This window comes from Laccaria bicolor, genomic scaffold, assembly GCF_000143565.1.
Source record: "Laccaria bicolor S238N-H82 LACBIscaffold_27 genomic scaffold, whole genome shotgun sequence".
Taxonomy (NCBI): domain Eukaryota; kingdom Fungi; phylum Basidiomycota; class Agaricomycetes; order Agaricales; family Hydnangiaceae; genus Laccaria; species Laccaria bicolor.
The window spans coordinates 331,354-359,181 of NW_001889898.1; the positions used below are offsets into that span (position 1 = coordinate 331,354).

At 49.2% G+C, this 27,828-nt stretch overlaps 12 protein-coding genes across 12 annotated transcripts; 10 read left to right on the forward strand and 2 right to left on the reverse strand.

The window, feature by feature from the left end:
• Window positions 1–157: 157 nt before the first annotated feature.
• On the reverse strand, window positions 158–1,580 carry LACBIDRAFT_295027 (uncharacterized protein). Its single transcript, XM_001884766.1, has 5 exons — window positions 1,228–1,580; window positions 782–1,164; window positions 620–730; window positions 490–563; window positions 158–396 (listed from the first exon to the last, which is right to left on the reverse strand). The coding sequence occupies exons 1-5, from the start codon at window positions 1,540–1,542 to the stop codon at window positions 224–226; spliced, it is 1,056 nt and encodes a 351-aa protein (XP_001884801.1). The 5' UTR covers window positions 1,543–1,580; the 3' UTR covers window positions 158–223.
• A 147-nt stretch (window positions 1,581–1,727) lies between these two features.
• Window positions 1,728–3,738, forward strand: LACBIDRAFT_330457 (uncharacterized protein; the record flags this gene model as incomplete). Its single annotated transcript, XM_001884676.1, has 4 exons — window positions 1,728–2,626; window positions 2,676–2,768; window positions 2,808–2,967; window positions 3,166–3,738. 4 exons carry the CDS (start codon window positions 1,728–1,730, stop codon window positions 3,736–3,738), a joined length of 1,725 nt encoding a protein of 574 aa, XP_001884711.1.
• A 227-nt stretch (window positions 3,739–3,965) lies between these two features.
• On the reverse strand, window positions 3,966–8,957 carry LACBIDRAFT_295028 (uncharacterized protein; the record flags this gene model as incomplete). The annotated part of the gene is made up of 8 exons (XM_001884767.1): window positions 3,966–5,145; window positions 5,199–5,324; window positions 5,380–5,414; window positions 5,494–5,773; window positions 5,825–6,564; window positions 6,679–7,164; window positions 7,451–8,126; window positions 8,244–8,957. 8 exons carry the CDS (start codon window positions 8,955–8,957, stop codon window positions 4,084–4,086), a joined length of 4,119 nt encoding a protein of 1,372 aa, XP_001884802.1. The 3' UTR covers window positions 3,966–4,083.
• A 321-nt stretch (window positions 8,958–9,278) lies between these two features.
• Window positions 9,279–10,317, forward strand: LACBIDRAFT_146968 (uncharacterized protein; the record flags this gene model as incomplete). The annotated part of the gene is made up of 8 exons (XM_001884677.1): window positions 9,279–9,305; window positions 9,360–9,415; window positions 9,475–9,500; window positions 9,552–9,617; window positions 9,669–9,789; window positions 9,843–10,052; window positions 10,102–10,142; window positions 10,199–10,317. Coding segments are annotated over 8 exons (666 nt in total), but the record flags the coding sequence as incomplete, so codon positions are not given.
• Window positions 10,318–10,627: 310 nt separating this feature from the next.
• Window positions 10,628–13,250, forward strand: LACBIDRAFT_185623 (uncharacterized protein; the record flags this gene model as incomplete). The annotated part of the gene is made up of 11 exons (XM_001884678.1): window positions 10,628–10,759; window positions 10,817–11,027; window positions 11,081–11,106; window positions 11,156–11,254; window positions 11,305–11,416; window positions 11,464–11,609; window positions 11,655–11,794; window positions 11,844–12,142; window positions 12,191–12,371; window positions 12,419–12,538; window positions 12,587–13,250. The coding sequence occupies 11 exons, from the start codon at window positions 10,628–10,630 to the stop codon at window positions 13,056–13,058; spliced, it is 1,938 nt and encodes a 645-aa protein (XP_001884713.1). The 3' UTR covers window positions 13,059–13,250.
• An 88-nt stretch (window positions 13,251–13,338) lies between these two features.
• LACBIDRAFT_330462 (uncharacterized protein) lies at window positions 13,339–14,879 on the forward strand (the record flags this gene model as incomplete). The annotated part of the gene is made up of 2 exons (XM_001884679.1): window positions 13,339–14,388; window positions 14,592–14,879. 2 exons carry the CDS (start codon window positions 13,339–13,341, stop codon window positions 14,877–14,879), a joined length of 1,338 nt encoding a protein of 445 aa, XP_001884714.1.
• Window positions 14,880–16,119: 1,240 nt separating this feature from the next.
• LACBIDRAFT_304316 (uncharacterized protein) lies at window positions 16,120–17,231 on the forward strand (the record flags this gene model as incomplete). Its single annotated transcript, XM_001884680.1, has 2 exons — window positions 16,120–16,168; window positions 16,225–17,231. The coding sequence occupies 2 exons, from the start codon at window positions 16,120–16,122 to the stop codon at window positions 17,229–17,231; spliced, it is 1,056 nt and encodes a 351-aa protein (XP_001884715.1).
• Window positions 17,232–17,433: 202 nt separating this feature from the next.
• Window positions 17,434–18,879, forward strand: LACBIDRAFT_237810 (uncharacterized protein; the record flags this gene model as incomplete). The annotated part of the gene is made up of 2 exons (XM_001884681.1): window positions 17,434–17,766; window positions 17,821–18,879. 2 exons carry the CDS (start codon window positions 17,434–17,436, stop codon window positions 18,877–18,879), a joined length of 1,392 nt encoding a protein of 463 aa, XP_001884716.1.
• Window positions 18,880–19,681: 802 nt separating this feature from the next.
• Window positions 19,682–21,142, forward strand: LACBIDRAFT_304318 (uncharacterized protein; the record flags this gene model as incomplete). Its single annotated transcript, XM_001884682.1, has 1 exon — window positions 19,682–21,142. The coding sequence occupies one exon, from the start codon at window positions 19,682–19,684 to the stop codon at window positions 21,140–21,142; it is 1,461 nt and encodes a 486-aa protein (XP_001884717.1).
• A 291-nt stretch (window positions 21,143–21,433) lies between these two features.
• Window positions 21,434–21,679, forward strand: LACBIDRAFT_304319 (uncharacterized protein; the record flags this gene model as incomplete). The annotated part of the gene is made up of 1 exon (XM_001884683.1): window positions 21,434–21,679. Exon 1 carries the CDS (start codon window positions 21,464–21,466, stop codon window positions 21,677–21,679), a length of 216 nt encoding a protein of 71 aa, XP_001884718.1. The 5' UTR covers window positions 21,434–21,463.
• Window positions 21,680–22,130: 451 nt separating this feature from the next.
• Window positions 22,131–23,386, forward strand: LACBIDRAFT_304320 (uncharacterized protein; the record flags this gene model as incomplete). Its single annotated transcript, XM_001884684.1, has 3 exons — window positions 22,131–22,714; window positions 22,762–23,073; window positions 23,131–23,386. The coding sequence occupies 3 exons, from the start codon at window positions 22,131–22,133 to the stop codon at window positions 23,384–23,386; spliced, it is 1,152 nt and encodes a 383-aa protein (XP_001884719.1).
• Window positions 23,387–23,772: 386 nt separating this feature from the next.
• LACBIDRAFT_304321 (uncharacterized protein) lies at window positions 23,773–25,641 on the forward strand (the record flags this gene model as incomplete). Its single annotated transcript, XM_001884685.1, has 7 exons — window positions 23,773–23,820; window positions 23,919–24,000; window positions 24,053–24,087; window positions 24,144–24,218; window positions 24,273–24,862; window positions 24,910–25,221; window positions 25,278–25,641. 7 exons carry the CDS (start codon window positions 23,773–23,775, stop codon window positions 25,639–25,641), a joined length of 1,506 nt encoding a protein of 501 aa, XP_001884720.1.
• Between the last annotated feature and the right edge of the window lie 2,187 nt (window positions 25,642–27,828).

Sequence of the window (27,828 nt, forward strand, 5' to 3'; positions counted from 1 at the left end):
TTGGCTGATCTCCGACGGTTACTACTCAATTGTATACTTCCTGGAAGATATGAATAGCAAGTAGAGCACCTTGTTCCTGACATGCAGGTGCGGTAAGGTCATATGCGATTTTTGTTTGTTCTCATGAGCTCGAAAAATTCGTTTTCAAACCGCCTTTCAGAACCAGAGTAGCAAAGAATCTTCAGACCTACTAGTACAAAAAAATCGACAACCCCGTCAAAATTCATTGAACACCATTCACACTCTCGTACCATTGAAGAACGCTCCCTATCAAGAACGCCCAGCTGGCCCAGAAAGTACACAGCGAGCTCTGATATAACACGCCGCTCTTGAACGCAGACCCGTACCCCAATGCGCCACATAGTGTGAACCCTACGCCGCCGATGAAGTTCCAGACTGGGATGAGAGAGTAAGTAGTACGGGGGGGGGAAAATACATGAGTTAGTGACGGGTTGAGGAAGGATTTTGAAGGGGAAGAGAGATACGAACATCCAATGTTCCAGCCTAAGTCACGGAGTTTTGGTTTATACCATTTGTGTTGACATTCGAGCATGATGAATGTGCTGATACAATGGTAGTGAGTAGGGAGGGGTAAATGGAAAGGAAGGGCTTAACTTACGAACTGATGATGAAACCCGAGCCTCCGACGACTTGTGGTGTCCAGAACACGCCGTCTCTTACGCCATTCCTGGACAAGAGGCCTTCTTGAATGGAGGGCAGCGCGGTAAAACTAGAAGTGTCGGTGTTAATGTCCAAGCCCAACATATAACCCGTAACGTACCCGCTAATCCAAAAGATAGTCGCACCCCAAAACTGGCAAAACGCCGCCAAGAACCCAAGCTCGCGCCAATACCTTCTATCAAGCGTAAACCATATCCAGCGCTTGTTCCCTCCCCGCTGCACAACAGCCACCTCCACCTCCTCTCTCTTAACCTCTACGCGCTCCTCATCATGATTATGGTGAACGGCCCAACCAAACGAGGCGCGATCGTCCCTGTTCCAGGCCTCCCACATACCGAAAATGGATCCAATTTCGAAGATGGTCGCGCCGATGAAGGTGGTGACGCCCGTGCTTACTAGGGATACGCCAAAGTGGGAATTGACGAGCGGCAGCCAGGAGGTGAAGCCGTTGACGACCCAAATGATGCTTCCTAATGTGAAGCTCTATGATTGGAGAGCCAATTAGCTTTTCAATGTGTGTTATTGCAGAGAGAATATAAGACGTACCGTAGCCACCCACCAACTGATATTCCAGTATTCGATTTTCCGCAGACGCGCCATTTTCCTCAACAAAGTTGTTTCATGGCGTTTTTTGTTGGTGCGCGGAGACACCTGGATGTGTCTGTGTTTCCTATGATGTCTGGAAGTCCATTCCTGCGTTCTTACTTCACTCCCGTGAGTGTGGGTCAGATTTGCATGGGTGGGATGGAAAGCGTGTTTGATGGGGTGCGGAAATGAGTTAGTAGCCAACTCTCTCACAACGTCTGGATGGAGCTCGAGATGCCAGCGCTTTATGTCGTCCTTAGAGTACTTGGTGTGCATACTGCAAGCTGGAAGTAGTTTCTAAAATTGAAGTGAAAACCGAACTCGGCAACAGGAGTTGAATTATGAATAGGAGGATGTAATGATGTAACCTGCCCTAAGCGGACACTCAATCTCTGTTATGTAAGTGCGAGCTACACTTTGGTGCGTTCATCGATAATCGATAATCCTTGATCGCAGTCAACATGGCACATTCAGTGGAAATCCCACAAGATATTATCGACAACGTTATTGCGGCACTTGGCAATGACGAGCGTTCACTCCAGCAATGTGCCCTGGTTTCTTCCTCGTTCCTTCTCCCAAGTCGCAAGCAGCTATTCTACAGCATTACTTTTGGATCCAGCAATAACTTAGTTTACCGGAGGCTTCATCAACTCCACAATCCACTCATTCGATCTTTTGTCAGAAGGATAAGTGTCTATCATGGTTGGCTTTCCAAACCTACTTCCGAGTCTGACAAGTTGCTACTTTCCATTCTCCAACTCTCGTTCTGTCACCTGGAGGAATTCTCGCTCTGGTGTGTGCATGCTGTGAATTGGAGTGGCTTAAGCGGTGAACTGAAGGATGCGCTGTCGACTCTCATACATTCACCCACCCTCAAAATCCTCTACCTTCATAACATCAACAATGCACCAATTACCCTCTTCCTTGGCATTGTCCACCTTACCAAATTACATCTATATGATGTCTTGCTCAACTATTCTGATGGCGAGCAGCCAAGCTCGCTGACACCGGCGACAACGGCTTCTCATACGGTGATTGACCAATGTGTGTTGTCTTTCTGCAATCCAACACGTGGTAGGAGATTTCCTAAATTTGTGCCATTCATGTCCCATCTGCGCGTTCTCGAAATCCAAATCAGCCCATCCTTCGCAACATCGTCTGACTTCGCCATCTTGTCCTTTTTGATGCGATCTCTTCGTGCCAATTTCACATCCCCTGCCACACTTGAACATCTCAAGCTCGAAATTGAGTTTGGAGGCAGCGATAACCTCTTCAATCACTCTAAATTTTATAAGGATTTACGTCGCGCTCATGTTTGGGGCCATCTAGACTCCATTGTAACTGACCCAATTGGTTCACGGTTACAAAGAGTCGAGTCGGATCGACATCGACATCAAATATTGGCTTAGTTATGACGACAATGTCATGATTGAACTCAATAACGATGAAATCTTGGAAGCTGTCCTTGATGGTCTACCTTTACTTCACAACAAAGGCATTTTGTTCGTTGAAGCTGAGGAGTTATGACATGGTTTTTATAGCCGAAAACCTGGTGACTGGCCAGTGGCAAAGGCGCAAAGCAACGGAGCAGATCAGGAGGCCCACTCACTGGCGAAGTTTGGAAATAAGGATCTTCAACTGTTGGTCTTGATATGTCATGGTTGCATGGAGTGGCGACATACGGAAACCCTCCCGTTCGTTGTATGTACCAGGTTGCCCTGCACAATCACAACGCGTTTACAAATACTATTTTTGATGTGGTATGGGCATAGGCCATGTGCATGAGGCATAGTACACAAAGCGGAAATCTAAAAATCCAACCATAAAGTGTTCCTACCAACGCCACACATCCAAACCGCCATGCCCGCAACGCTCTCTACAAAGTCGACGAAACCTCAGGTTCCCAGTCTCCCAGGATATTCCTCCTTCTCTCTCGAGCTCACCTCCGGAAACGTCGAACCAGACCCCAAAAACAAATTCACTTCCGCCTTCAACCAATTCGTACCAGACACCACTGACCCAAACGCCCGCCTAAGGAAGCCTCGAAAGCCTTACAAAAAAGCACTCATCCCGAACCCTAGACTGCGTCATCCTTGGGAGCAACATCTTACCAAGTTTCAATCCACCTACACGTCCTCTAGGTCTGCTACTACAGCTCATGAGATGCCCATTCTGGCGCTAGGCAGTCCTGCTCAGGTCTTATCTCAACTCGGTCAAGCTCAGGTCTTGTCGTGGCAGCTTTCTGGTGATGATAGCATCATGATGGATGTGGAGATGGAGTCTCCGAACCCGTCGTCACAATCATCTTCCAGTGGCTCACAGTCGTCTCATGGGCTTTCTAAGTTATCTTCTCTTGTACCCTCCTCCTCGCCTTCTTTCAACCGAACCGACACTCCTGCTGAGCACTGTGACTATATGCGCGCCTCAAAACGGAGCCACGACCAAGCATTCCCTGAATTATCTTCCGTTTAACAATGGTGTGGCAAGCCATAAGTATTCTCAGAACCAACAGTGGACTAACACTCTGTAGTGTCCGACAAGTTCCTGATATGAATTAGCTGCAAGGTGAGCGTTTCGAGATTGCGACTTCCGCTTCGATTCACAAGGATAGATTGAACATGATCATTAAAACCATACGTGGAGACTGGCAGTACTGTACATCGCTTCTGAACGAATAAATTCTTGTATTTTGCAAAACTAAACTGTGAACACGAATCCCATGTTACTTTTATCCCTGTACTACGAAAACGCATCGTAACCTGACAAAGGGAAATCTGAACGACGTCTCAAGAAACTTTTTCAATCCTCTCTGCAATCCTACGGCATCCCTCCTGGGCCTCCCCTCCTCCTACCCCTCCTCGGCTTCACCCCTTTCTGTCTTTGCCTCTTCGACAAGGAATCGATACCCCCATCATCACCATCAAACGACGTATCGTAATAATCACCCATCATGTCCTCCCTGTCCCTCTTCGCTGGGACTAGCTGTACCCTATCTCGCAGCGACGGCTGTTGAGGCGTGTTATTCGCTGTAATCACAGGCGGAGGAGGCCCATCGTCCAATGACAGCCGATCCAACAACGATCCTCCCCGTCGAGGACCTGGCGGCCTCTCAATCCGCTTGGCGAGATCGTATCCTTCCCGCTCATAAATAGCGGGGGCTGCCTGTTCAGAGGGAATGTAGCTGTCTATTGATGCTGTTGACGCTACGCGTGTCTGGGCAGTGACATTAGGTCCAGATCCCATAGGTGGTCGTCGAATGCGGATAGGTTTCGAAGTCCGAGTTTCGCTGTATTCCTCTGGTCGGCTGTGAACAGGCGGTTCATCCACGACCATGCGAGAAGCACTGGGCTCCAAAACCGAGTGTTGATTGACTGGACCATCACGTCTGGGCTCACCCCACCGACTCCTGGGTCTACCATCCTCGTAGCCTCGACGAGCATCAGACCATCCTGGAGCGGAGTCCTGAGGGAAGGTGTGAGTTTCTCGATGATGAGTTGTCGGATTGGGAGGTAATGCATGACTTTGACGAGGACCGTTATTTGGAGGGCCTCCATCACCTGTTCGAACAGGAGGGGTAGAAAATCGCTCCAGAAGCTCTTTGGGCCGATTTTCATCCGTCACCGGCCCAGAACGAGAGCTGACTGATCGAGCATCTGACTTGGATTCATCGACAGAAAACCGTGAAGATGGAGGAGGTCGGTCTGGGAGGTCCCATGTTGGGGACGTTGCTGATGGCTCTCTGGAGACTGGTGGTGGCGTTGGCGCCTTCCCTTCTTTCTCAACGTTGGCGGCATGGACCGCCACATCGGAGCTGGGCGAAGGTTCACGTGGAACCCAGGCCCTTGGTGCTAATTCTGCCGGCTTGTCAAATCGCGACTTCTGTCGGAGAGCGTTTAGCATCAAGGTCGAGACAGAAGCCAAGCATAGTTTACCCGTGCCTCTCGTCTGGGCTTATTCTCGTCCGCTGGAGGTGCAGATGGAGGACCTGATGGAGGTGCTGGTGCTGGTGCTGGTGCTGGAGCAGGAGGTACTTGACGACGTTCATAAGGTTGTGGAGGCTGTCAAACATGATGCTCAGAACAATTGGCAATGGAATTACAGGCATATGCTCACGAATGGATCCTCTGGGCGGCGAGTAGGTTCAGGACCTTCAAAGCGGTTTCGGTATCCTTCGACCATTGGAACATTAGGTGGAGGCTAATCATCAGACACATCAGCATGGCTTACAGTGGTAAAGGTAGTTACGAACGCGTTCATAAATTGCTTTTCCGGGTGGAAAATCACGAGAGTCATAACCAGCGTTCGGCACTAAAACTGGAGGTGGGATTGGCCCTGGATTCTGATTGTATCGATTCATCGGAGGTACGAGAGGAGGTTCATGAGGAGGAGGGGCATTGCCGTCAAATGGACGTTTGACTCCGATTGGGATGTTGTTGGTTCCTGAAACTGGTACGGGTCTTGAAGCAAAAACGGGCGGTCGACCGCCTCGAGTGTCACCACGACGTGGCTAGAAGAAAGCATAAGAAGGCTGCAGCACCATTGGAGGACAAAGACTTACAGGGAAACCTCTTTCAACAGGAGGAGGGAGGTGCTGCCCTGGGCCTGAACGGTCACCCCTCCATGCTACCCCTCCATCTGGTCTTGGGTCGTAGTCCCTTCTTCCATCCCTAGAATCTCCACCAGGAGGTGCACTGAATGGGGGAGAGCGTTCCCTTGACCTACCAACTGGTGGCAGTGGTCCATAAGACGCCGTAGGTGAAGTTGAAGGATGCTTCATGGCCCTGGGCGCCTTTGGAGCCTCAGCATTAGCATTCTCCCTGTCCGCATACATCCCTCTGCTCGCAGATTCAGCACTCCTCATCGGTGGAGAGGGGGGATACCTTGAGGACGACATAGGCTCATCGCGATCAACATCTATACGAGTGTCAATGGGAGGAGGACCTGGCCGTTGCACGTAAGATGGGCCACGATCACGCTGTTGCCTAGCAGAGCGAGAACGGTCTCCGGGGTAATCAGGACCTGCAGAACCAGACGGAAGCGGTCTGGCTAGTCTGGAAGTAGAAAACACATCCAATTGCTGTTGACGTGGGCCGGTAGGCGGCATTCCGTTGACGCTCTGAATGGGAGGCCCTGACCTAGGGAATTGATTTCTGGGGGGCGAATGCGTGGGCGGTGCAAACGACTGCCTCGGTGGTTCTCGGTTGTGATAATCAACGTCGTGAGTTGGAGGTCCAGGTCTTGCTGTTACTGTGTCACGGAAGGACATTTCTTGAGGTGGAAGCGGTACACGGCTCCGACCTACTTCGTCAAACAATCAAGATTGTTGAGTACAATGGATGGCAAGAGAAGGGATAGAGCAACGGGAGAAGAAGGGAGAGGGAAGTGGACTCAAAGTAGCAGGCAGAAACGTACGAGATAATTGTTCTGCTGGATCCAATGCCATGGACAACCTTTCGTGATCAACCGGAGGTTGCATTCTCTCCAGATCGTAATCCCGGCCAGGTCGTGACCTTGAGTAAGAAGGGACAGAATCTACAGGGATCATTGGCTGGGAGTTAGCATGTCTGTTTAACTCATCATGGCCACGACTACGGTCCAGGTCACGTTCTCGTTCTCGATCCACGCCTCGACGGTGAGAATACTCAACATCTTCGGAAGGGATATAATCTCTGTGTCGGGCTGGAGGGCCATCCGAAGTGACTGACGCCGTGGCTGATGATGGTGCAGTTGTTGGGACTAATCTGTTGTTGAGACGAGGCGGTTTCTCTCTTCGCGAAGAGGATGGCGGATGGGCTGATCTAGCTTGCGGGTCTTCAATCATTTTTTGTTCACGCTCCCTCGCAGGATCGTACGATGGGACATCGCGGTCACGCATATGCGGAGGAGGAGACCTATGTCCTGTAATATGGGGAAACAACAGACATGAATGAGAAAAGGGGACAAGTGGTTGACAGTGAGACGAGTGAGAAAATGGAAAGAAAGAAAAGTAATCCATGATAAGGGTCCTGGAGTCGGAAGGGAGGAGGGAGGAGCCGAGGAACACGAAGGGGGTACAGATGATGCAGCTGGCACACAGCCTCTACCAGGCTCTTCAGAAACCTGAGGTGCAATGGCGCGAACCAGGCTGCCATGTACGGGTACGAGAGGTGGGGAGAGTGAGGGTGGGATGAGGCTGATAACGTACTAGATGTGGGTATGCTTGGATTTTGTACAAGATGCTCCCTAGTTTCGGGTTCACGGTCCCTGTTGGACACCCGATTACTGGCACTCCTTCTCAAGGGAGCCCTGTCTCGATCGTCAGCAACATGCTCAAACGAGGTATCGTCCCCCTGCTGCCGTTGACGAGGGGGACGACGTGTCGAATGGTCATTCTTGCTGGTGTATTCTGTGGGAGGAACGGGTGGGGGCCTTCCCCAATGTCGCTCAGGGTAATCAGGCCCAGCCGATGGGTGCTCACGTTCCCTATGCTGTATTGGAGAATCTGCGTTAGTGGCAACCCTTCCACGACCTGGACGCTGTGAGTTACGGCCAGAGCGTGATTCTCGATCTCTACTCCGAGAATAAGCTGCCTCTGGCTCAAGATTAGGAGAAAGAGATCTGGCCCTTTCTCGGTCCCTATAACGTGTCGGAGATGCAGGAGGAGTCACAGCATATTCATCTTGACGGTGATAGTGAGCATTGGAAGCCTCTTGAGTCCTGTCGTTAGACCGACTTTCCGTGGGAGGCACGGGTTCGCTTCCTGCAGGCCGGTAGTGTCGATCTTCGTAAGAGAGCGGGTTTGACGACGAGGGATGCTTTGAGGCCTCTGTTATATCAAAATCAGGCTGAGAGGCTGAAGTGCCACGGGTGGCTCGTAATGACTGCGAGTGAGATGAGTTAGAAAGGGTGGACTCCAAGGATTGTCTCCCGCAGACACGCTAGTTCCGCAACAGCGGCAAATGCTGGTGCTGCGGGATTTCCAGGAAGAATAGGCTCACGGGAGGACGAGTCCAAGTCGACTGATGTGTTTCGCTGTTGTAGTAATATACACCACCACCGCTTCTGGGGTGTCTCACTTCCCATTCTGAAGGCAAGCTAGAATCGCGCTCAACCGCGGCAGAGCTGGTGGATTTGCCATTCCCAGCAGACGCAGAGACTCCGTTTGACTTTTTCGACTCGCGGCCTGCAGTCCTGGTGGCACTAACCATACTGGTAGCTTCAACGATCGATGGATGCGAAGGGGGCAGATATGGCACGTTTGCGACAACTGGTTTCGGGGGAAGCGCATGGGTAAGCCTAAGTGCGTTAGCGGAAAGAGAACTAGAGCGCTGAGGAGAATGATTATTCTTGGAGTTCTGGCGGCGGCGAGGAGAATCCCTGGAGGAGGGGGGCCTATTCAAAGTGGATGAGCTGTCCTGGATGACATCCTGAGACGAGTGGTGAGACTGGTGGTCGCTGCTGTTGGAGTGGGCTGTCAAATTTTGGGGAGAAGCTGGCCTAGAAATGAGGTCTTTGTCGCCTAGTGATCCAGACGCGTCTTCGTGCTCGCGCTGGTAGGCAAAATACCCTTGCTCATCCTCGTCTTCCCCCAGAGACACAGCATCTTCCATCTCGTCAACATCACCTCGTTGCTCTATAGAGCCTTTCCTGTGAAGGTCCTGGTGCTCGTCGTCTTCATTGCCCCAGTCAAGGAGTTCGTTGTCTTCTTCCATAGGGAGGGAAAATGGCGAAGAAGTTGGGGAAAAGGGCGGTACTGACGACGAGATGCTTGTTTTTCCTCGTTGCACTATTCAAGCGCCGACTTAAAAGTCAAATCCCGCATTGCTGCCTGCCCCAACCTCCAGCAACGAACTGTTCGCCCACGCTCGACTATTTCCTTGTAATATACTTTCATAATCTCTACGCTGGCCTTGTTTCGACGACCAAGGGCAGCGAATTCGACAATGGTGCTCCCAACAAGTACATCATTTTCGCCAGAAGACGGTAACATGTCAAGTCGCACCAATGCTTCGTTTCGGGTGCCAGTAATTTTCAGGCGATTTCACCGCTTCCAACAAATGGTACGTATGTTTTGACGTATTCGAAGCTTTCAAGTTTGCTGATGAAACTTCTAGGACTTTGAGCTTGCAGCATGGCAGTTGACTTATCTCTGCCTCGCGCCGAGGAGGGTGTGAGTGCGAAGCTTTTCCATTCTAAACGCGCCGCACGATGGTCTAACTGTTGATGCAGTTACCGAAATGTTTATTTTCACAAACGTTGGTGAATTAGTTTCGCGATGATGGCAGCGGCCTGACGTTTGGTATTAGAAACGAAAAATACTTGGTCAAGAGACGACCCTGCCATTTTGGTCCTTATTGGAGCGTGTCTGTGTGGTGAGTGGTGCGTAGACGTATATGTGGCGTACTAACTCAGGCTTTCCTCAGTATCCGCCATCGCTTGGGGCATTATTTACTCGAGGGATATTTGGAGCATCATCAATTTGGCCGTAACCATGATTTTGCGCGACTTCCTTCTATCAGGAATAGTGATATCAACCATTTTATGGTACTTTCAAGTCAATCCTCATACCTCACCGGCTTACGGAGTCATCATGTCAGGTTTACTGCCAATCGTCTGCTCCTTTCACCGCCGTCACATTCCACGCCAGCCGACTCGAGAGTAGAATGGGCATACGCCTTCGACGTTCATACGAATGCTTTCTTTCCTCTCTTCCTCACTCTTTACCTTGCACAGCTCTTCCTTCTGCCAATCGTCCTCAAGGACAACTGGGTGTGTCTATGGGTTGGTAACACACTATACCTAGCTGCGTAAGCGTTTAGTCTGTTTGTACGCTCGGGAATTGACGCCATGACACAGGTTTGCCCAATATACCTACGGAATCTACCTCGGACTCAGCGGTATGAATTGCCGAACGCCTTCACTGCCTTCACCCACTGATTCCTATCTGATACAGCTCTACCGTTTTTAGTCCGCTCAGAGCTCCTACTCTCCCCTCTACTCCCACTCTTCACAGCCTATATTGTCTCTTTGTTGGGTTTCAATGTGGCTAAGCATGTTCTGAACGCATACTTCCCAGGGCCCTTGAAGTTGTAGAGCTGGCCAGTGTATTTATGGAGCGTATCCGATGAACGTTTACAATTACAACCTGATGCTTGAGCGCCGTAAGGCAGTGAAAGTGGCATTTATAATAATTTGAGATTTAAGTAGCATGTAATTGTCTGCCAAGGAACGCGGGCACGCGGGCACACAAACGTGAATTGTGTCGTAATCTTCTTGATCTCCTTGTTTCTCCTCCACATCCTCCATCCCCTCTTTGACCACAGCACCGGTGCACAGGCCTCAGTGATCCTTCGACGACCTCTACAATCAGATCATTGCCGCGATGAGCACCCACATCGAGCGTGCCATTGAGAAAATCCAGGTCAAAGCCCCCGCACCTCCCGACATCGACTATACCCTGCACACTCTCGAAGATGGCAACGTCATCAGCACCCAAGAGCGAGTCGTGAAGGACGTATGTATACTGGGCCCAGTAACCCTGATCCACCCCAATCTCACCCAACTATGCCAGGTGCAAGCACCCGCAATGTTCAAGCCCACGCCGGAACAGTTCTATAACAGGGGTGGACAAGATCGCTCAAAACCTGACATCGCTTTCCTCAAGAATCACTTTTATCGTGAAGGGCGATTGACAGAGGAGCAAGCTCTGTGGATATTGGAGAAAGGTACCGAAGTCCTCAGGAAAGAAGGGAATGTGTTGCAGGTCGATGCACCTATCACTGGTATGCAACAATGGCGTTACCGTGAACGACTGTCTAATGATCAAGGGCTGTAGTTTGTGGAGACATCCATGGCCAATATGTGAGTGGCTCGAACCCTCTGCAATTGTCTCCCCTGACCGTCTCCACAGTACGACTTGATGAAGCTGTTCGAAGTTGGAGGGAGTCCGGCCGACACACGATATCTTTTTCTCGGGGATTATGTCGATCGAGGGTATTTCAGCATAGAAGTTAGTTTTCCTCGGACATTCAAAACTGGGCCATGCTGATTGGCTGTCAGTGTGTTCTATATCTATGGTCCCTCAAGATTTGGTATCCTGACACCCTCTTCCTTTTGCGGGGAAACCACGAATGTCGTCATCTAACGGATTACTTTACCTTCAAGCTCGAATGTGAGTATACCACCCTTATCTCAGTGCGTACTAATGATTGATTCCAGGCAAGCACAAGTACTCTGAGCAGGTGTATGATGCGTGCATGGAATCCTTTTGCTCTTTGCCTCTCGCGGCCATCATGAACAAGCAATTCTTGTGTATACACGGTGGCCTTTCGCCTGAACTTTCCACCCTTGATGATATCCGTGCTGTAAGTATATCCCCTCAACCTTTTTCTACCCTAACACTTTTTTAGATCGATCGGTTCCGTGAACCACCTACAAGTGGGCTTATGTGCGACATATTATGGGCTGATCCTGTAGAAGACTTTGGAACGGAAAAAACAACAGATAGTTTCTTGCACAATCATGTACGCGGCTGCTCCTACTTTTTCACGTGAGCCATCTTCTTTTCTTTTGCCACCCATCGCTGACCAGTCCATTAGCTACCAAGCTGCTTGCCAATTCTTGGAACGCAACAACCTCTTGTCTATCATTCGAGCTCACGAGGCCCAGGATGCTGGATATCGCATGTACCGCAAAACAAAGACGACTGGCTTTCCCTCTGTCATGACCATCTTCTCGGCCCCCAACTACCTTGACGTATATAACAACAAAGCTGCGGTGCTCAAGTACGAAAGTAATGTCATGAACATCCGGCAATTCAACTGCACCCCACATCCGTACTGGTTACCCAATTTCATGGATGTGTTCACCTGGAGTCTGCCGTTCGTTGGAGAGAAAAGTTTGTGGTTGTTATCCCACCTGGTGTTTAAAATTTAACGTCATCCAGTTACGGACATGCTTGTTGCCGTGCTCAACACCTGTACGAAGGAGGAATTGGAAGAGAGCGATGATGAATTGGCTTTGATGTCACCTGCTACAGCCCATCATGAACAATCTGAACGGAGAAAGATTATCAAGAACAAAATCATGGCTGTTGGACGGATGGCAAGGGTGTTTGCGCTGCTCAGGTGCGTTCTTTCTATATGCTGCTTTCTTTCTTCTCACATGCCCTCAGAGAGGAATCCGAGAAAGTGTCAGAGCTCAAGAGCGTATCAGGGTCAAGCAAGCTTCCATACGGTACACTTGCTTTGGGTACGGAAGGTATCAGGGAGGCTATCAATGGATTCGACGATGCGTACGTTTAACTATGCCTTTACTTCGTGCACCAGCTTACCAAATGCAGCCGCAAATCGGATATCGAGAACGAACGCTTGCCGCCAGACTTATTCGATGCTGATTCGGAGGAGGGCAAGGCCATCATTTCGCAGCCGACTACGCCAGCGGAAACGGCGGAGGTTGCTCCCGAACCCGTCACGTCAAACGGCGTTGCTGCGGGATTGGAGAGGAAGGCGACACCCGGAAAAATCAATACGGCCCCTACCCCCACCCCACCCTCATCAGCATTTTCCCCGCATAGCCCGACTAGCCCGTCTCCTGGTGGGTTCAAGAGAGGACACTCGAGACAGGCCAGTCTCGGAACGACGATGACGAGTCCCAGTACGCGGAGGAGGAGTTTGGAGAGCACGATGTCGCTCATCCAGGGCGTGTTGGAGGGATCAGGGGGCAGGATTAATGAGGAAGAGCAAGTCGATGGTTTGGCGAACAGGATGGCTGGGTCGTCAGTGAATCCAGCGCACGCCCCGCCTGCCCGATGAATTAACTGCATTGATCCCCCAATACCTGGAGTATATCCTTTCTTTTAATCGGTCTCTTTGTCTTTCTGTGCAGCGATGTATTTTATCCTTCCTTTCAAGTTGTTGGCCTTTTTGGTCTTTGCATGTGCAGGGATTTCTCTTATTTTCTGTTCAGTTCTCCTTACGATATCAAAACACTTTTTCCTTATAAAACCCCTTGTTTCAGCTGAAATTTTTGGGGTCGGAGTTCCAAGACAACTTGAACTAGAACCACAGTTTCACCTGGACTTCCACACTCAGAATGTCAAATAGTACAAGCCGCTGGTACCCTTCTAGCGCTCCTGGTAACGTCCCTTTGCGAAGAGTTCAAACACAAATTGTGGAGACAGAGATCAAAGACGCGATTCAACGCCTAGGAGTCGCAACCTCCAATGTCTACGATAATATCTCGGTTCTCTCAACTCACTGGGGCTCTGACGATACTGGCGGAGAGAAAGACAGCTCTCTTTTCATTGAAACCATTCAGAAGCTTCAGAACGTTGACGCCCACAAATGTATCCTGTCACCGCAAGGACACACCGACATGGAACTAGCTCGAGATGTGTTTATCGCATTGCCACCCAGGGCTTCGAGTCGCAAACTTTTCATCTTTCACTATGCGGGCCACGGCATTCCTGGTACCACATTCATCACCCCAAAAATCGGTCAGAAACCGGGCCAAGGGCCAGAATTAGACCTATCTAGACTGAAAAACGAGTTAAAGGCGGAGGCTTCGTGTCAAGATCTGGACGTTCTTTTCGTTGTGGATACACGCTTTACTCCTATCTCTGTCAGTGGATGGGGCTCGATGGCCAAGGGCGCGAGGATAGAGTCCGTCGCTGGCGCTGCACGCAAGGGAGTGACTGCCTCGGATGGCCGGACTTTCACGGAGCACTGGTGTGCAGCTTTTAACAAGCTGCTGGACGCCGGAAAATCTTTTACTTCCGAGGACATCATCAAGAATATCAATTCCGACTCTGAGCTCGAGCAGTTTCCCTCCTTGTTTGTTCTGCTTGAAGGATGGGATTTGCCCATCACGTTTTCCCTCCATCCCAGCACGATCGAATCATCTTTTTCGTCCGTGTTGACTTCCCAAACGGCCGTAACGGTTTTTCATGTCGAAGAAAATCCTGATTCCCTCTCTGTCAAGCAGTTGATCGAATACTTCAACAACACGCCAGTACCAATCACGATCTTGGGAACACTGCCAGTATCTGGCACGTTGATTGTGCTTCGCATGTCTGTGTTTTTGCAAGAGTTGCTTGCTGGTTCCCGAGTCGCCTTCATGTTAGAAGATGAGTTGAATCAGAAGGTGAGTTTGCATCGTTCCCATTACGCTCGACAGCTCATTGAAGAGGAACACATTCAAAGAACATCCTCTCGTGCTCTCGTATCTTATAAATAGTAATGTGTGCTGCTTGTGTTTTGTTTCCGACCAGTGAATAGTACTCGTAGGACTCCGAGTCCGACTCTACTCGTGATAAATGAAGTGCTATTTGATAGTTACCATAGTAGATGAGTATCTCTACAAAGTTGATCAGTCTCTGGCACCAACTGGGCTGGTTGCCTACATGTCGAATCACTGAGTCTCTCATCCTTGGACCTACATATATCCTCAACCCCTATGTAACCGTCACCCCTTCAGCGATTCTCACGTTCAACACTATCGACCTAACTCACTACCTGCACGTCGACGTCAATAATATGGTTCTACCTAGGCCCCGAATTTCCCATGAGCTTGAGAGTTACCAATCTCAATGTACCATAATCCGGCTCAAGCAGTCTATCTGGAGCATCGACTAGTACTGTATCTCCAGGCTTGCAAAATCCAGCCACCGTTACCGTTTAACTCGCCTCTGCGCTTGATCCTACTTCGCTGAACTTCGCATGGCCCTCCGTTTATGTCCCACAAGGGTTGTGTCGATTATACGCCGAAATTGAGAGCCAGTCAGTCCTTCATACAAACCTCTGCGGCGTTCTGAGGTCTACGCTGAACTACTAGGCGGCATCATACTGCCCAAAGCTGCAGTGGCTGTCACGTCCAAACTCCTTGATCGATTGGCAAGACCTGGGGGCTGAGACGGCGAGGATTGGGTACCCATTACTTCCGCTGGTGAATCAGTTGGTTAACCTGGTCGATGAGGTGGAGGATTGGGTGAATGGGCTCATTGGGGTGCAATTTGAATAACGCAGGTCTGTGGTAGTCGTCGCGCTCAATCTCAGAGATGTGCGCAAAACTGAAATTTATGTGTTGCAGGATGTAACAGACACAGCGACGGTCCCGCAGCTTGGGGATACGTGCAACATGAATCGCTCAATGAAGTAGCTGCGGCACTGCGTGCTCTCGCTAGGGAACATGCTGCTACTCCAATGCCTGCACGCTCCAATCTGCAGCAGGCCGTACCCAAGACCTTCGGATGCAAGAAGTGACCTTCCAGCGTCATCAGCAGCATCCATCAGATGTCCTTCTTCGTTTGCTTATACTCGAATTTGGTGGAGCTGGGGGCACCTTAGTGAATACCGGAAAGGCGATGGAAGTCCGAGCGGCGCTGGTACCTCGAAGCGCCTCACATTGCATGGCACACGGAACGAGACCGGTTTGCGGAAATAGGGCGTTCTTCGCGTTGGTGACCGGAACCTGTGCAAAATTCGCGCTGGACGTTAAGTTGCTCATGCAGACGGAGGTAGGAGAGGTATCTGAACCTTGCGCACCGCATCGTGGGTCCAGTAGCACGATGCTCCAGAGCAGAAATCCAATTTCGAGTGTTCTCAAGGTGACTATTGGAAAAAATCAATACGTCCCCCCAACCCCTCATCAGCAATTTCCCCGCCTAGCCCGACTAGCACGTTTCCTGGTGGGTTCAGGAGAGGACACTCGAGACAAGCCAATCGGAACCACTCTCCTTTCGTCTCTTGTATATTATCAGGGATTTCTCCTATTTCTGTCATTGGATAGCTATAAATAGCACGGCTTCGAGACACAACTTGAACTTGAACTTGAACCACCCTCACTCTCAGTTTCGCCCGGACTTCCACACTCAGAATGTCATATATCAATGGCGTAAACTACTGTTTTCCTTCTTCTACTCTTGGTATGTGATGTCCCTTCAAGTTTGTGAAGGAATTCTAACCCAAATCATGGATACAGAAATCCAAGACGCGATTCAGCGCCTAGGAGTCGCGACGTCCAACAATGTCTACGACAAGATTGCGGTCTTCTCGACCTACTGGGGTTCCGACGATACTGGTGCAGATAAAGATAGCTCTCTTTTCATCGAGACCATTCAGAAGCTCCATAACGTGGACGCGTACAAGTATATCTTATCGCAAGAACACACCAACATGAAACTAGCCCGAGATATGTGTAACGCATTACCTTCTGGAAATCAGAGTCGCAAGCTTTTCATCTTCCACTACGCGGGCCACAGCATTGCTAATACCGGCGTCCTCGTCCCTACGATGAATCAGAAGCATGGCACAGGGCCAGAAATCAACCTAACGAGTGTTGTTCAAGATTTGAAGACGGAGGCTTCAGCTCAATCCTGGCTGGACGTTCTTTTCATCGTGGATTCGTGCTGTAGCGTCAATTGTATAGAGGGCGACAAGGCCAAGGGTGCAAGGGTAGAGTTCGTCGTTGCCAGCTGTGTGCAGTTTTTGAACTCGAGAACGGCCTCGGATGCCAGTGGTCGGACTTTCACGCAATGCTGGTGTGCGGCCTTTAACAAGCTCTTGGACACTGGAAGACCGTTCGTTTCGAAGGATATCACGAACAATATCAATCCTGATCACTACCATTTGTCGTTCCCTGCCTTGCGTGTTCTTCGTGAAGGATTGGATCTGCCAATCGCATTTTCCTCACATAACAACACGGTTCAAGCGTCTTTGCCGTCTTACCCGATGGTCGTGACGGTTTTTTATATCAAAGAACACCCTGATTCCCCCTCTGTCAAGCAGTTGATCGAATACCTCGATAACGAGCCGGTTCCGATTACGGTTTTAGGAACGGTGCCCGTACAATTCAGCTATTTAACGGGCACGTTGCTTTTGCTTTCCATGCCGGGGCTGTTGCAAGAGTTGTTGACGGGCTCTCGAGTCGCTATCATGATAGAAGATGAAGAAATGCCAGATTGTCCTATTGACGAAGATGAGTACTAGTTGCGTTGGAACTTGGACAGTTTGCATCGTCCTTTACTATACGTTAGAGTACATCATCCCTCGCTCTCGTCTCCCTTAGAGTTTATACTCGTCTTTCATTTATGATATCGTGACCTATGTATATGAAGCACCATGTGTCACTGTCTCTACATTAATCAACTGAGCTCCACTGTTGCCCAAAGTCGCGTTAAGTGTGTAAACCATGTCGAGCGTCACTGATTCCCTCATCTTCCGACACATATTCTCAACCCCTGTGTCCGCTGCCATCTGGTCCGATGAACGCCGCACAAAGTACTACCTCGAGTTCGAAGCAGCCCTAGCAGAAGTCCAAGCTAACCTAGGCATCATACCGCCCAAAGCCGCAGTGGCTATCAGGTCGGAATGTGATATCTCCTTGATCGATATGCAGGAACTGGGGGTCGAGACGGTGAGGATTGGGTACCCGGTACTTCCTCTGGTGAAGCAGTTGGTTAGATTGGTTAATGAGGTGGAACCTGGGTTGGGCGAATGGGCTCATTGGGGTGCAACGACGCAGGTACGTGGTATCAATCTCAGAGATGTGTGCAAAGTTGAGATATATGTGTTACAGGATGTAACAGATACAGCGACGGTCCTGCAGCTTAGGGATACGTGCAACATAGTATCGGAATCGTTAAACGGGATAACTGCGGCACTGCGTGCTCTCGCTAGGAAACATGCTGCCACTCCGATGCCTGCACGTTCCAACCTGCAGCAGGCTGTACCCATGACCTTCGGATTCAAAATGGCAAGACTGCTAGCGACCTTCCAACGTCACCAACAACGTCTATCTGAGATCCTTCCTCGTTTGCTCGTACTTGAATTCGGTGGAGCTGCGGGAACGCTGGCTACCTTGGCAAGTACCGGAAAGGCAATGGAAGTCCAAGCGGCGCTGGCACAGCGTCTGGGCCTGGCAGCGCCTGACATTGCATGGCACACCGAACGAGATCGTATTGCCGAAATAGGCGCGTTCTTCGCGTTGGTGACGGGGACCTGTGCGAAATTCGCGTTGGACGTCAAGTTGCTCATGCAGACGGAGGTGGGGGAGGTATCTGAACCTTACGCACCGCATCGTGGGTCCAGTAGCACGATGCCACAGAAGAGAAATCCGATTTCGAGTGTGTATATCACTGCTATGGCTAGCACGGTGAAGCAGTTGAGTGCAGCTTTATTCGATGCTATGGTGGAGGACCATGAGAGAAGCACGGGTCCTTGGGAGATTGAGTGGATTGTGTTGCCGCAGATGGCGACTATGACTCATGCGACGTTGGTGCATACCCAGGCTTTGATTGAGGGACTGGAGGTTCACCCTGGAGTGATGAAAAAGAATCTGAAGTTGACGAGGGGGGCTATAGTTAGCGAGGCGGTTATGATGGGGCTTGGACCGATGATTGGGAGGCAAGTTGCGCATGATTTGGTGTATGATGTGTGCAGGGAGTTGGCGCAGGATAAGGACTCCCAGCGGTCATTGTTCGACTTCCTTTGTGACCGCAAGGAGATCACGGAGTCCGGAATTGGAATCGAACAGTTGAAAAGGCTTTGCGACCCCGCCAATTACACTGGCCTGAGTGAGGAGATGACATATCGTGTAACAGGAAGAGAGGGGTTGGTTGAACGACAAAACCTATAATTTGAGAAAAGAAAAGGTCTTTTGTACACCACTTGTAAATCAGACTTACCTCGCTGCACGACGACTGCGCAAATGCCGGGTGAACGTCGGCGACGAGAGAAGTGGAGAATTTCTAAGCTTGAATTTTGTGATTGATGGCAACCCTTTCCTATACTCACGGTCTCAAACGGTGATTGGCGGCTACAGACGGTGCTGCACCACCACCACCACCAACACTTATCGCCGCTACCTTGCTGTCGAGCTGAGTGATACCCGCGTGGCTTTTCAACAAGAGCTGGCTGGGTACCTCATCTTCGTCCACCAAACAGCAAAGCTGATATGGTTTTTCGATTGCTCCTTCGACTTCGTCCAGTGCTTGTTATATTGCTCTCCTTCTTGAATGAAGGGGTTTATGGAAGGGACGTCGATCTAGTGGGGAGACAAGGTACCGTCGATCTTCCCAGTCACTGGCACCCACGCTTAATCCCATGAAGGCACCACCGTTTCTGGTTCTTCACTTGAGCAATCATCATCAGGTAACGGTATGTATCGTAATGATCTACATTCACGACGTCCACTAATGTATGACATCAAGTCGGTCTAACTCCCTCCTGGCTCAGTACTAACGTCGTCGATAGGTATGTGTTATATCTCTCTCATACTTACGTTCCTGAGCTTATCTCCTTCATCTTCAGTTGTAACCTCTACCTCAAGTGCAGCCACCGTCACCCCTTCAGCGATTCTCACATTCGACACCATCAACCAACTCACCACCTGCACGTCAACGTTAATAGTATGGTTCTACCTCGGCCCCGAATCCCCCATGAGCTTGACAGTTACCAATCTCAATGTGCCACAATCTGGCTCAAGCAGTGTATCTGGAGTATCGACAAGCACTGTATCTCCAGGCATACAAGCTCTAGCCACCGTCACCGTTAAACTCGCCGCTGCGCTTGATCCTACTTTGATGAACTTTACATGGCCCGCCGTTAACGTCCCACAAGGGTGGTATCGGCTATACGCTGGAATTGACAGCCAGTCCTTCATACAGACCTCTGCTGCGTTTTTCGTTAGCACGGGTTCCAATACCTCATGTCTCGTCACTGGAGCCTCTACATTAGCATCACACCCTCTACCATCCTCTTCAACGACAACGACACCGATACTCGTCGCGGGTTCCTCGTCCTCAATCAACACGGGTGCTATTGTAGGGATTGTAATTGGATCTTTCGGTTTACTTTTTGTTGTCGCCGCGATATTCTTCTGTTTGCTCCGGAGACGCAAAGTTGGGAAGCGGAACAGGAACTTCAAAGGAGGAGGAGGGGGATCAAAAGGCTGGAACGGACTCAAATCAACGGATTCGCATGCGGGGCTGCAAGCGTACAATAGCAAGTCCTCTCGTCATAGCATACAAGAAGATTCTCTCGAGCAGGCGAACATGGGCTCTGACGAAGGCACAGCGCCTGAAGACAAGTTCTCCCCGTCCCCAGGCAAATATGGTTCCCCATACGAACAGGAAACGGGGGTGTCGCTAGCGACCTTGCCTACATTACAGCACAGTCAGGGCCACGAGCCCATGGGCAGGAGGCTCTCACGCTCCTATTCACAGGCATCAACCTCCAACTCACATAATGGATACTCAGTCGGCACCATGGAATTCGGGGGTGCCCCTCCCATCGCCCATTCCCGTTCTCTACGGGGCCGACGGCCCTCCGTCTCGGAATCGGTCCGGAAGGCATCCTTCGATTCCCCAAGTTACCCACCACCTATATCTACAGGGCCATACCCATCACCACTCAACCGATCAACCTCCACCGGAGGCGCTACACAGCCATCTACGCCAAATAACTTTTACCATCATCATCAACAGGAAGCACCACTCCAATCCCCCGTTACGCCTGACGCTAAAAAGGCGAACCGTGCGTCGTTGGGTGGGGGTAGTAAGAAGCGAAAACCGGTGCCGGCGTATGAAGACCATGAGCTTGAGCTGTCGTCACAACAACCTTCGCCTGTATCGCCGACGCATGCCGCCGCTGCTGCTGCTTTCCCTGATTTGAGATCTAATGGCTCTGATGCTAGTTTACGTGCGAATGGGAATGGGAATGGGGGACATTATACCACGCGGTCAAGGACGAGGAGTCGGCCTGGGTCTGTTCATTCGCTTGCGCATATGGCTGTTGCTGTACATGACCAGGAATTGGTGCATAAGAGCAGCTTTGGGCCTGGTGGTGTTGAGGGTAAGCCGTTGCATTATTTGATACCTGATATGCCGATGCAGCAATGATGCTTGAGAGCTCGAGACTTGTTGCTATTATATTTATTTGCAAGGGAAATTCGACATTCTCTTCGACTTACTTACTTGTACACTGTCGACCTTGCCTCCTCTTGTTGTTTTTTGGATTATATTACGACCTTTTGTTCGTGTTCATATACTTACGTTACGTACTTTATTCTCCACAGACGATCTTCTATAACCCCGACTTGGCGTTGCTGCTTACTTACGTACTATTGATCATGATGCTACCTATAAATTATATAACGCCTACTAACTCTTCCTCTGTCACTGTCAACCTCCTTCACCCCTCCACAAACCACCAGTGGCAAAATGGCGTCAGGACCTTATCCTGGGATGCGACAAATGATTGAAATCGTCAACAAGACCTCGGCTGTTGACCTCATTTTCGAGAGGGTGTACGAGAAAGCGAAGGAGTGGGAGGATGCCGAGAAACGGGGAGATGATCCGGATAAGATCAAGGCGATGGATTTTAGTGCGGGTGCTGCTGTGAGTCTTTTTGCGGCTATTGTACCCATGGGCGCTTGAATATGAATGATGGCGCCTCTCTCAACAGTGTAGTCAATGTCATCAGTTTTGTGAGAAGGACGCGACGACTGGGAAGTGGAAGGTGGGTTTGTTCGGGTTGTTGGACGTCAACTTTTTGCTGATTCGGCACTTCGTTTTGTAGCCTCTCCAATGCAGTGAGTGGTTTCCAAAAGCCCATTTTCGAATTGCTGATAATGCTCTGACTACTGAATAGGTGGATGCAAGGCGTTCATTTATTGCAGTAAAGCTGTAAGTCTCCAACAACCTGAAATTTGAAAAGCGACGGACGACTCAAAAGGGTTTGATATACGTTTAGTGCCAATTGAAGAGTTGGAAGTCTGGCCAACAGCCTGGGGCCCAAACTCACAAAGAGCTCTGTGCGAACAACAAGGTGTGTTCCAGCCCCAACTTTACCTTTCGAAACTAATCCATCTGTCACCCACAGGAACATATGAAGCACGTCCTTTACTTCCAGTCTGAAGCTCTCAAGTTTCCCTGGGCTCGCATAGAATGGGACGGTTCTTTCAATCACGATCTTTTGAAAGCACGCATGGGTGTCCTAGGATACGGAGCAGATTTCGGGTATTGGTCTGTCCCAGGCGGGATGCGCTCGCATGACGGGGCTGCCTCCACCTTGGCGACGATGAAAGATCCTGTCTTCGGTCTAGCGATGCGGAAGCCCCGCAAGAAGCCTTATACCCACGGCGAGATTATGTTGAAGAAGGAGTGGCCGAAGGAAATCGACTCGTGGAAGTTGAAAGATGAGAAGGACGTACCGCGTTTGTTCTTTACCAAGGACTCCCCGCCGCCGAAGAAACCGACGTATGGCCAGGTGAAGGATTGGGAGTCGTGGTATGCTTGGCGAGGCCTGGAGATGAAGTCGCCAGCGGCTTTGTTGATGGATTTTCCGCTCTCTGTATATCACCTCTTGACGAAGATCCTGGATGTGGTGAACCCGGAAAGTACCCCATCCAAGCGACAAACATTGCGAGTCCATTATGTTGGCGTTGAGCTGGAACTCGACTTTCTCCCATTGTGAGCTACTTTTTCGTGCCTTACGCATAAGTTTCTGACATCCGTAGGTTCTCTGAACTTGCTCTTTTACTCCCAAACACAGACCTCACTCTGATTTTCTTTGGAAAAGTGGTTCACGATCTCGTCATAACTGCTCGTAAACGGTATCCTGGGTCGCTCGCGACCAAGGACACCGTTTGGAACTACACTGCACCAAAGGAAACTGGGGGCGGCTCCATTTCTATCAAGCTCTGGGCTGAAGCTGAACTGTGGACAAGAGCTGTCTTGGACGCTGGAGAGTACCCTGATGCCATAGTGGCTATCAACGCGGGGCTATGCGCTTATGAGAGTTGGGCTGATCCCATACTCATCACCGCAGCGTGCGTTTCTACTTCTAATTTCCGTCGTTATTTTATCTAAGAATTCTACCTTAATAGCGGCGATATCCCGTTTGCGATCACAGAGTACGCTGAACAATCCACGGACTTGTGTGCCGCCATGCTTCCGAAGATGCTTCAATCCTGGATTCCCATGATCAACGATCAGAGGTCGGCGATGGCGCTTTCAAAGTCGCGGTCTTACGAGGCGACGATCAACCCATTTCATCGTCCGGGACAGCGATCCATTCCATTTTTCAGAGTTCCGAATGTTTACAATGGATTTGCGATGCCCGTTGTTACTACTGCGCGCTGATGAACACCCTTGATGGTTTTCTTTATGCAGGCGTTTGGGAATGATAGTTCTTGCACGATACTTTCGTTTTCTTGGGTCGTGCAGATAAAAAAAGCAAATTTGTATTATAAGTGAGTATCACTGAACCCTTTCAGATGACGCAGCTAGGACTGAAGGGAAAGCGACTCCGAGATAAATGGTAAGGCGATGGATTGACGTGCGTTCGCGAATTGAAATGCCGGGAATGGGACACTCGCCCATAACCACTCGTTGGTGCGCAGCTTCAAGAGCCTGGTGGTGAAGGCAAACCAATTTTGACATTCTTTTCTTACCGGCAACATTACGACCGTCTTGTTTATGTCCATATAACTTCAACTCTATTCTCTCACCAACTTGCTTGACCTGTGATGTCTACTTATCACCTGACTCTCCCTCTGGCCCCTTGTTCCTTTGCAGCGAATTCCTTTGTTCACCTCGGGACCAATAATTCCCATTTATAATTCAAACTTCTCGAAGATGCGTTTTCGAATCCACTCTCAACCCCCTCGACCAGTGGCAAATTGGTGTCAGGAACTGCCAAAGTGCGGCTTATAATGGAAATGCTGGAGAAGATCAATCAAACATCCGCAAATGCAGTTAGTACTAGTATTCAAAAACCAAAATTAGATTGCTAATCATATCCAATAGGTGGATGCAAAGCGATCATTTATTGCAGCAAAGCTGTAGGTCTAATAACCTGAAATTTGAAAAGCAACTCAAGGGCATGATTTACTTTTAGTGCAAATTGACGAATTGGAAGTTTGGCGCCCAGCCTGGGGACCGAGCTCATAAACAGCTTTGTGCGAGCAACAAGGTGTGTTCCATCCGCAACTTCGCCTTTTGAAAATAATCCATCCTTCACGCACAGAAGCATATGAGGCACGTTCCTTACTTCCGGTCTGAAGCCCTCAAGTTTCCCTGGGCTCGCATAGAATGGGACGGTTCTTGCAGTCACGATCTCTTGAAAGCACGCTTGGGTGTCCTAGGATCGGGAATAGATTTTGGGTATTGGTCTGTGTCAGGCGGGATGCGCCTCCATGACGGGCCTTCCTCCATCTCTGCTTTGTTTAAAGATCCTGTTTTCCATCGAGCAATGCGGAAGCCCCGCAAGGAACCCTATACCCACGGCGAAGTTATGCTCAAGAAGGAGTGGCCGAATCACACTGACGCCTGGAAGTTGAAAGATGAGAAGGACGTGCCGCGTTTGTCTTTTACCAAGGAGTTCCCGCCGCCGAAGCAACCAAAGTATGGACAAGTAAAAGATTGGGAGTCCTGGTACGCTTGGCGAGGTCTGGAGCTCAAGTCGCCAGCGGCTCTGTTGATGGATTTCCCTCTGTCAGTATATCACCTCTTGACAAAAATTCTGGATGTGGTGAACCCGGCAAGTACCCCGTCCAAGCGTCAAATATTGCGAGTCCATTATGTTGGCGTTGAGGTGGAACTCGACTTTCTCCCATTGTGAGCAACTCTTTCGTGTCTTGTCGATAACACTCTCACATCTATAGATTCTCTGAACTTGCTCTTTTACTCCCGAACACGGACCTCACTCTAATTTTTTTCGGGAAAGTGGTTCACGATCTCGTCGAAATTACTCGGAAACGTTATCCTGGGTCGCTCGCGACCAAGGACACAGTTTGGAGCTACGCTGCACCAAAGGAAACTGGCGGCGGCGCCATTTCTATCAAGCTCTGGGTTGAAGCCGAATACTGGACAAAAGCTGTTTTGGACGTTGGCGAGTACCCTGATGCCATGGTGGCCATGAACGCGGGGCTATTCTCTTATGAGAATTGGTCGGATCCCATATACGTCACTGCTGTGTGCGTTTCAGCTTTTGCGTTCGGTCGTTATTTCATCTAAGATTTCTACCTTTTAGCGCCGATATTCCGTTTGCGATCACAGAGTACGCTGAGCAATCCACGGACTTGTGTGCCGCCATGCTCCCGTACAAGCTTCAATCTAGGATCCCTTGGACCAGCGATCTGAGGGCGGTGAAGGCGCTCTCGAAGTCGCGGTCGTACCAGGCGACCATCAACCCATTTCACCGTCCAGGACAGCGATCCATTCCATTTTTCAGAGTTCCGAATGTTTACAATGGATTTGCGATGCCCGTTGTTACTACTACTGGGCTACGGACTCCTCGATCATTTCTTCTCTATAGGCGTTGGCGTTGGGGAATAATAATTCTTGCCGCTTGCGTAATACTTTCATTCGCTTGGATGCGCTGGAGCGGCGCGTAGATAAATACCAGATTTGTATGTTAGCGAGTATCATTGAACTTTTTCAGTTGTCGCGTGTAGGATCGTAGGGGAAGCAAGAGTAATGGTAAGGCAATGAACAATTTTAGCAAATTTTTAGTCTAAGTATCATGTAGGATATCTAGAATCATAACCTTCCAATCAAGGCTACATTGCCGAGAAGAGATTTGTCGCCGCAGAAACGCGTAAACCCTGGGCCTAAGTAACTTCATGAATGTCATGGCGCGTTCTGTAACGGTGTCACGTGAGTTTAATCACATCTCCGTCACGGTCACGATTGCATGGTTTCAACGTTTCACCCAAGGGGGTTCAGGGATCTGAATGCTGGACTGGGGGTTGGGTAGGTAGGTCGGCCATAGGCCGAAAAAAAGATTTTTGGAACCCTCTACAAGATAGTCCTAAATTGGTTTTCCAAGGTGATTTACAGTATTCCTGCATCTAGAATATCATTGTATAGTACATTATCTTGACTGGATATTATATTTCATTATATCCAGCCCAATTTCTGGCTTCAAAATTGTTTTTCACAGTCTAATCTTCATCAAATTTTTGTCTAATGTTTTAATCAATCACAATTTACTGACAAAACAGTTAGAGACCAGTTCTCGACACCAATGGGTATGCTGTGTGACCTGATTTCAAAACTTGAATCATCTTGATGCTTTCGACACATCAGACACTCTAAACGGATGCCTGTGCGGTGTGGTATTGCACTCAGGATGCAATGGGTTGGTAAAATGGTTGGATGTGAGACTCAACAGGTGAGTATCAGTCTTGCACAAGTTAATCACTACACTCACTTATTTTTTAGTACCACCTACAATGTGTTGCATTGGAGATAGCCCCACGAAATTGGGTATGTGAAGCCTTAGAGGATCAGAGTGATCATGATCATGATGTCATATTGCCATATATAGGCATGTGCCTGATTACACTCAGTAAAAACGGTTGGTCAGGTGTTGGTCATATAGTAGTCACGCCAGTACACAAAAATGTAAGACATGACTAAAAGCAGTAAATTTTACAAAATTTTGACTTCAAGTCGACTTCACGAAGTCATGTCAAGTCGTGTGGTTTCCTTTCCAGATGCCAAATATATGTATGATACAGTCATGTGGTAGTCTGCACTTAGTCTAGTCACCCTCATCTGAAGGTCAATGGTTAGTCATGAAATCCCGACTTCATAGTCCTTTTGTAGTCAAACAAAAGTCGGATGCTAGTTATGCTATAGTTGTGTAGTAGTCTTGTTCCAGTCATGCTCAAGTCACGTAACTGAGATGTGTTAGTTGTCTATTTCTCTCAGGTAATAAATAGTCTTCTCAGCGTCAAGTCATGTAAACGTCAAAATCATAAATAAGCATGTATACAGTCATTCACCAGTCAATGAGGCACCCAAATAAAGAATGGCCTTGGAAATTTTAAATACGAGGGATATGAACATTATGAATGGTGTTGCACAATCCTTGGTAAGTGTGATGACCAGTGACATGCCGTGACATAGCGTCACAGGGCCAATTTCTTGAGACATGGACTTTGTACCTTCCACAACACCAATTCAATATATTTTTTGCACTGGGTTTGAGGGAATGATGTGATTGAATCCACTGAGAGAGTTTTCCATGTAGAAATTTTATTTATTGCTCCAAAAATGCGAAATCAGCTTGTTTTCCCTGCCAAATTTGGCACTCTGGAGAGATTGGACTATAGCTTTCCAACCACAACACGTATGAGCATGGTTTGTAGGAGGATATTACTTAGAATTTGAATTCTAATCGATCTACGGATTCAGAATTTTTATTTGTGGCCCCTATGTCGAGATCACCCCTAAGAATGGGCACTTTAACATAGTTATGAGGTAGTAATTAAAATTCTGGACCCGTAGGATTGAAGCCACATATTAATCGGTTATTTAGTCTCTGCAATTCTAAGCCAAAATCCTATCCATTGTGAAGCTGATAGCTCGAGTAGGCAACATTGGGCTAATAGGTGCTGCATAGCCACCAAAATCAGACACATTGTAGATTTTTATACATTTGAATAGAGAATATCTATGCAATTCTGGCGCATTTTTTTTCTTGTAAATCGGTGGAGAATTGACTGAGCTACATCATTTACAAGTTTGAGCCGTCGGGAAAAGCATCACCAGTCTGCCAAATTGGGAAGGTGCCT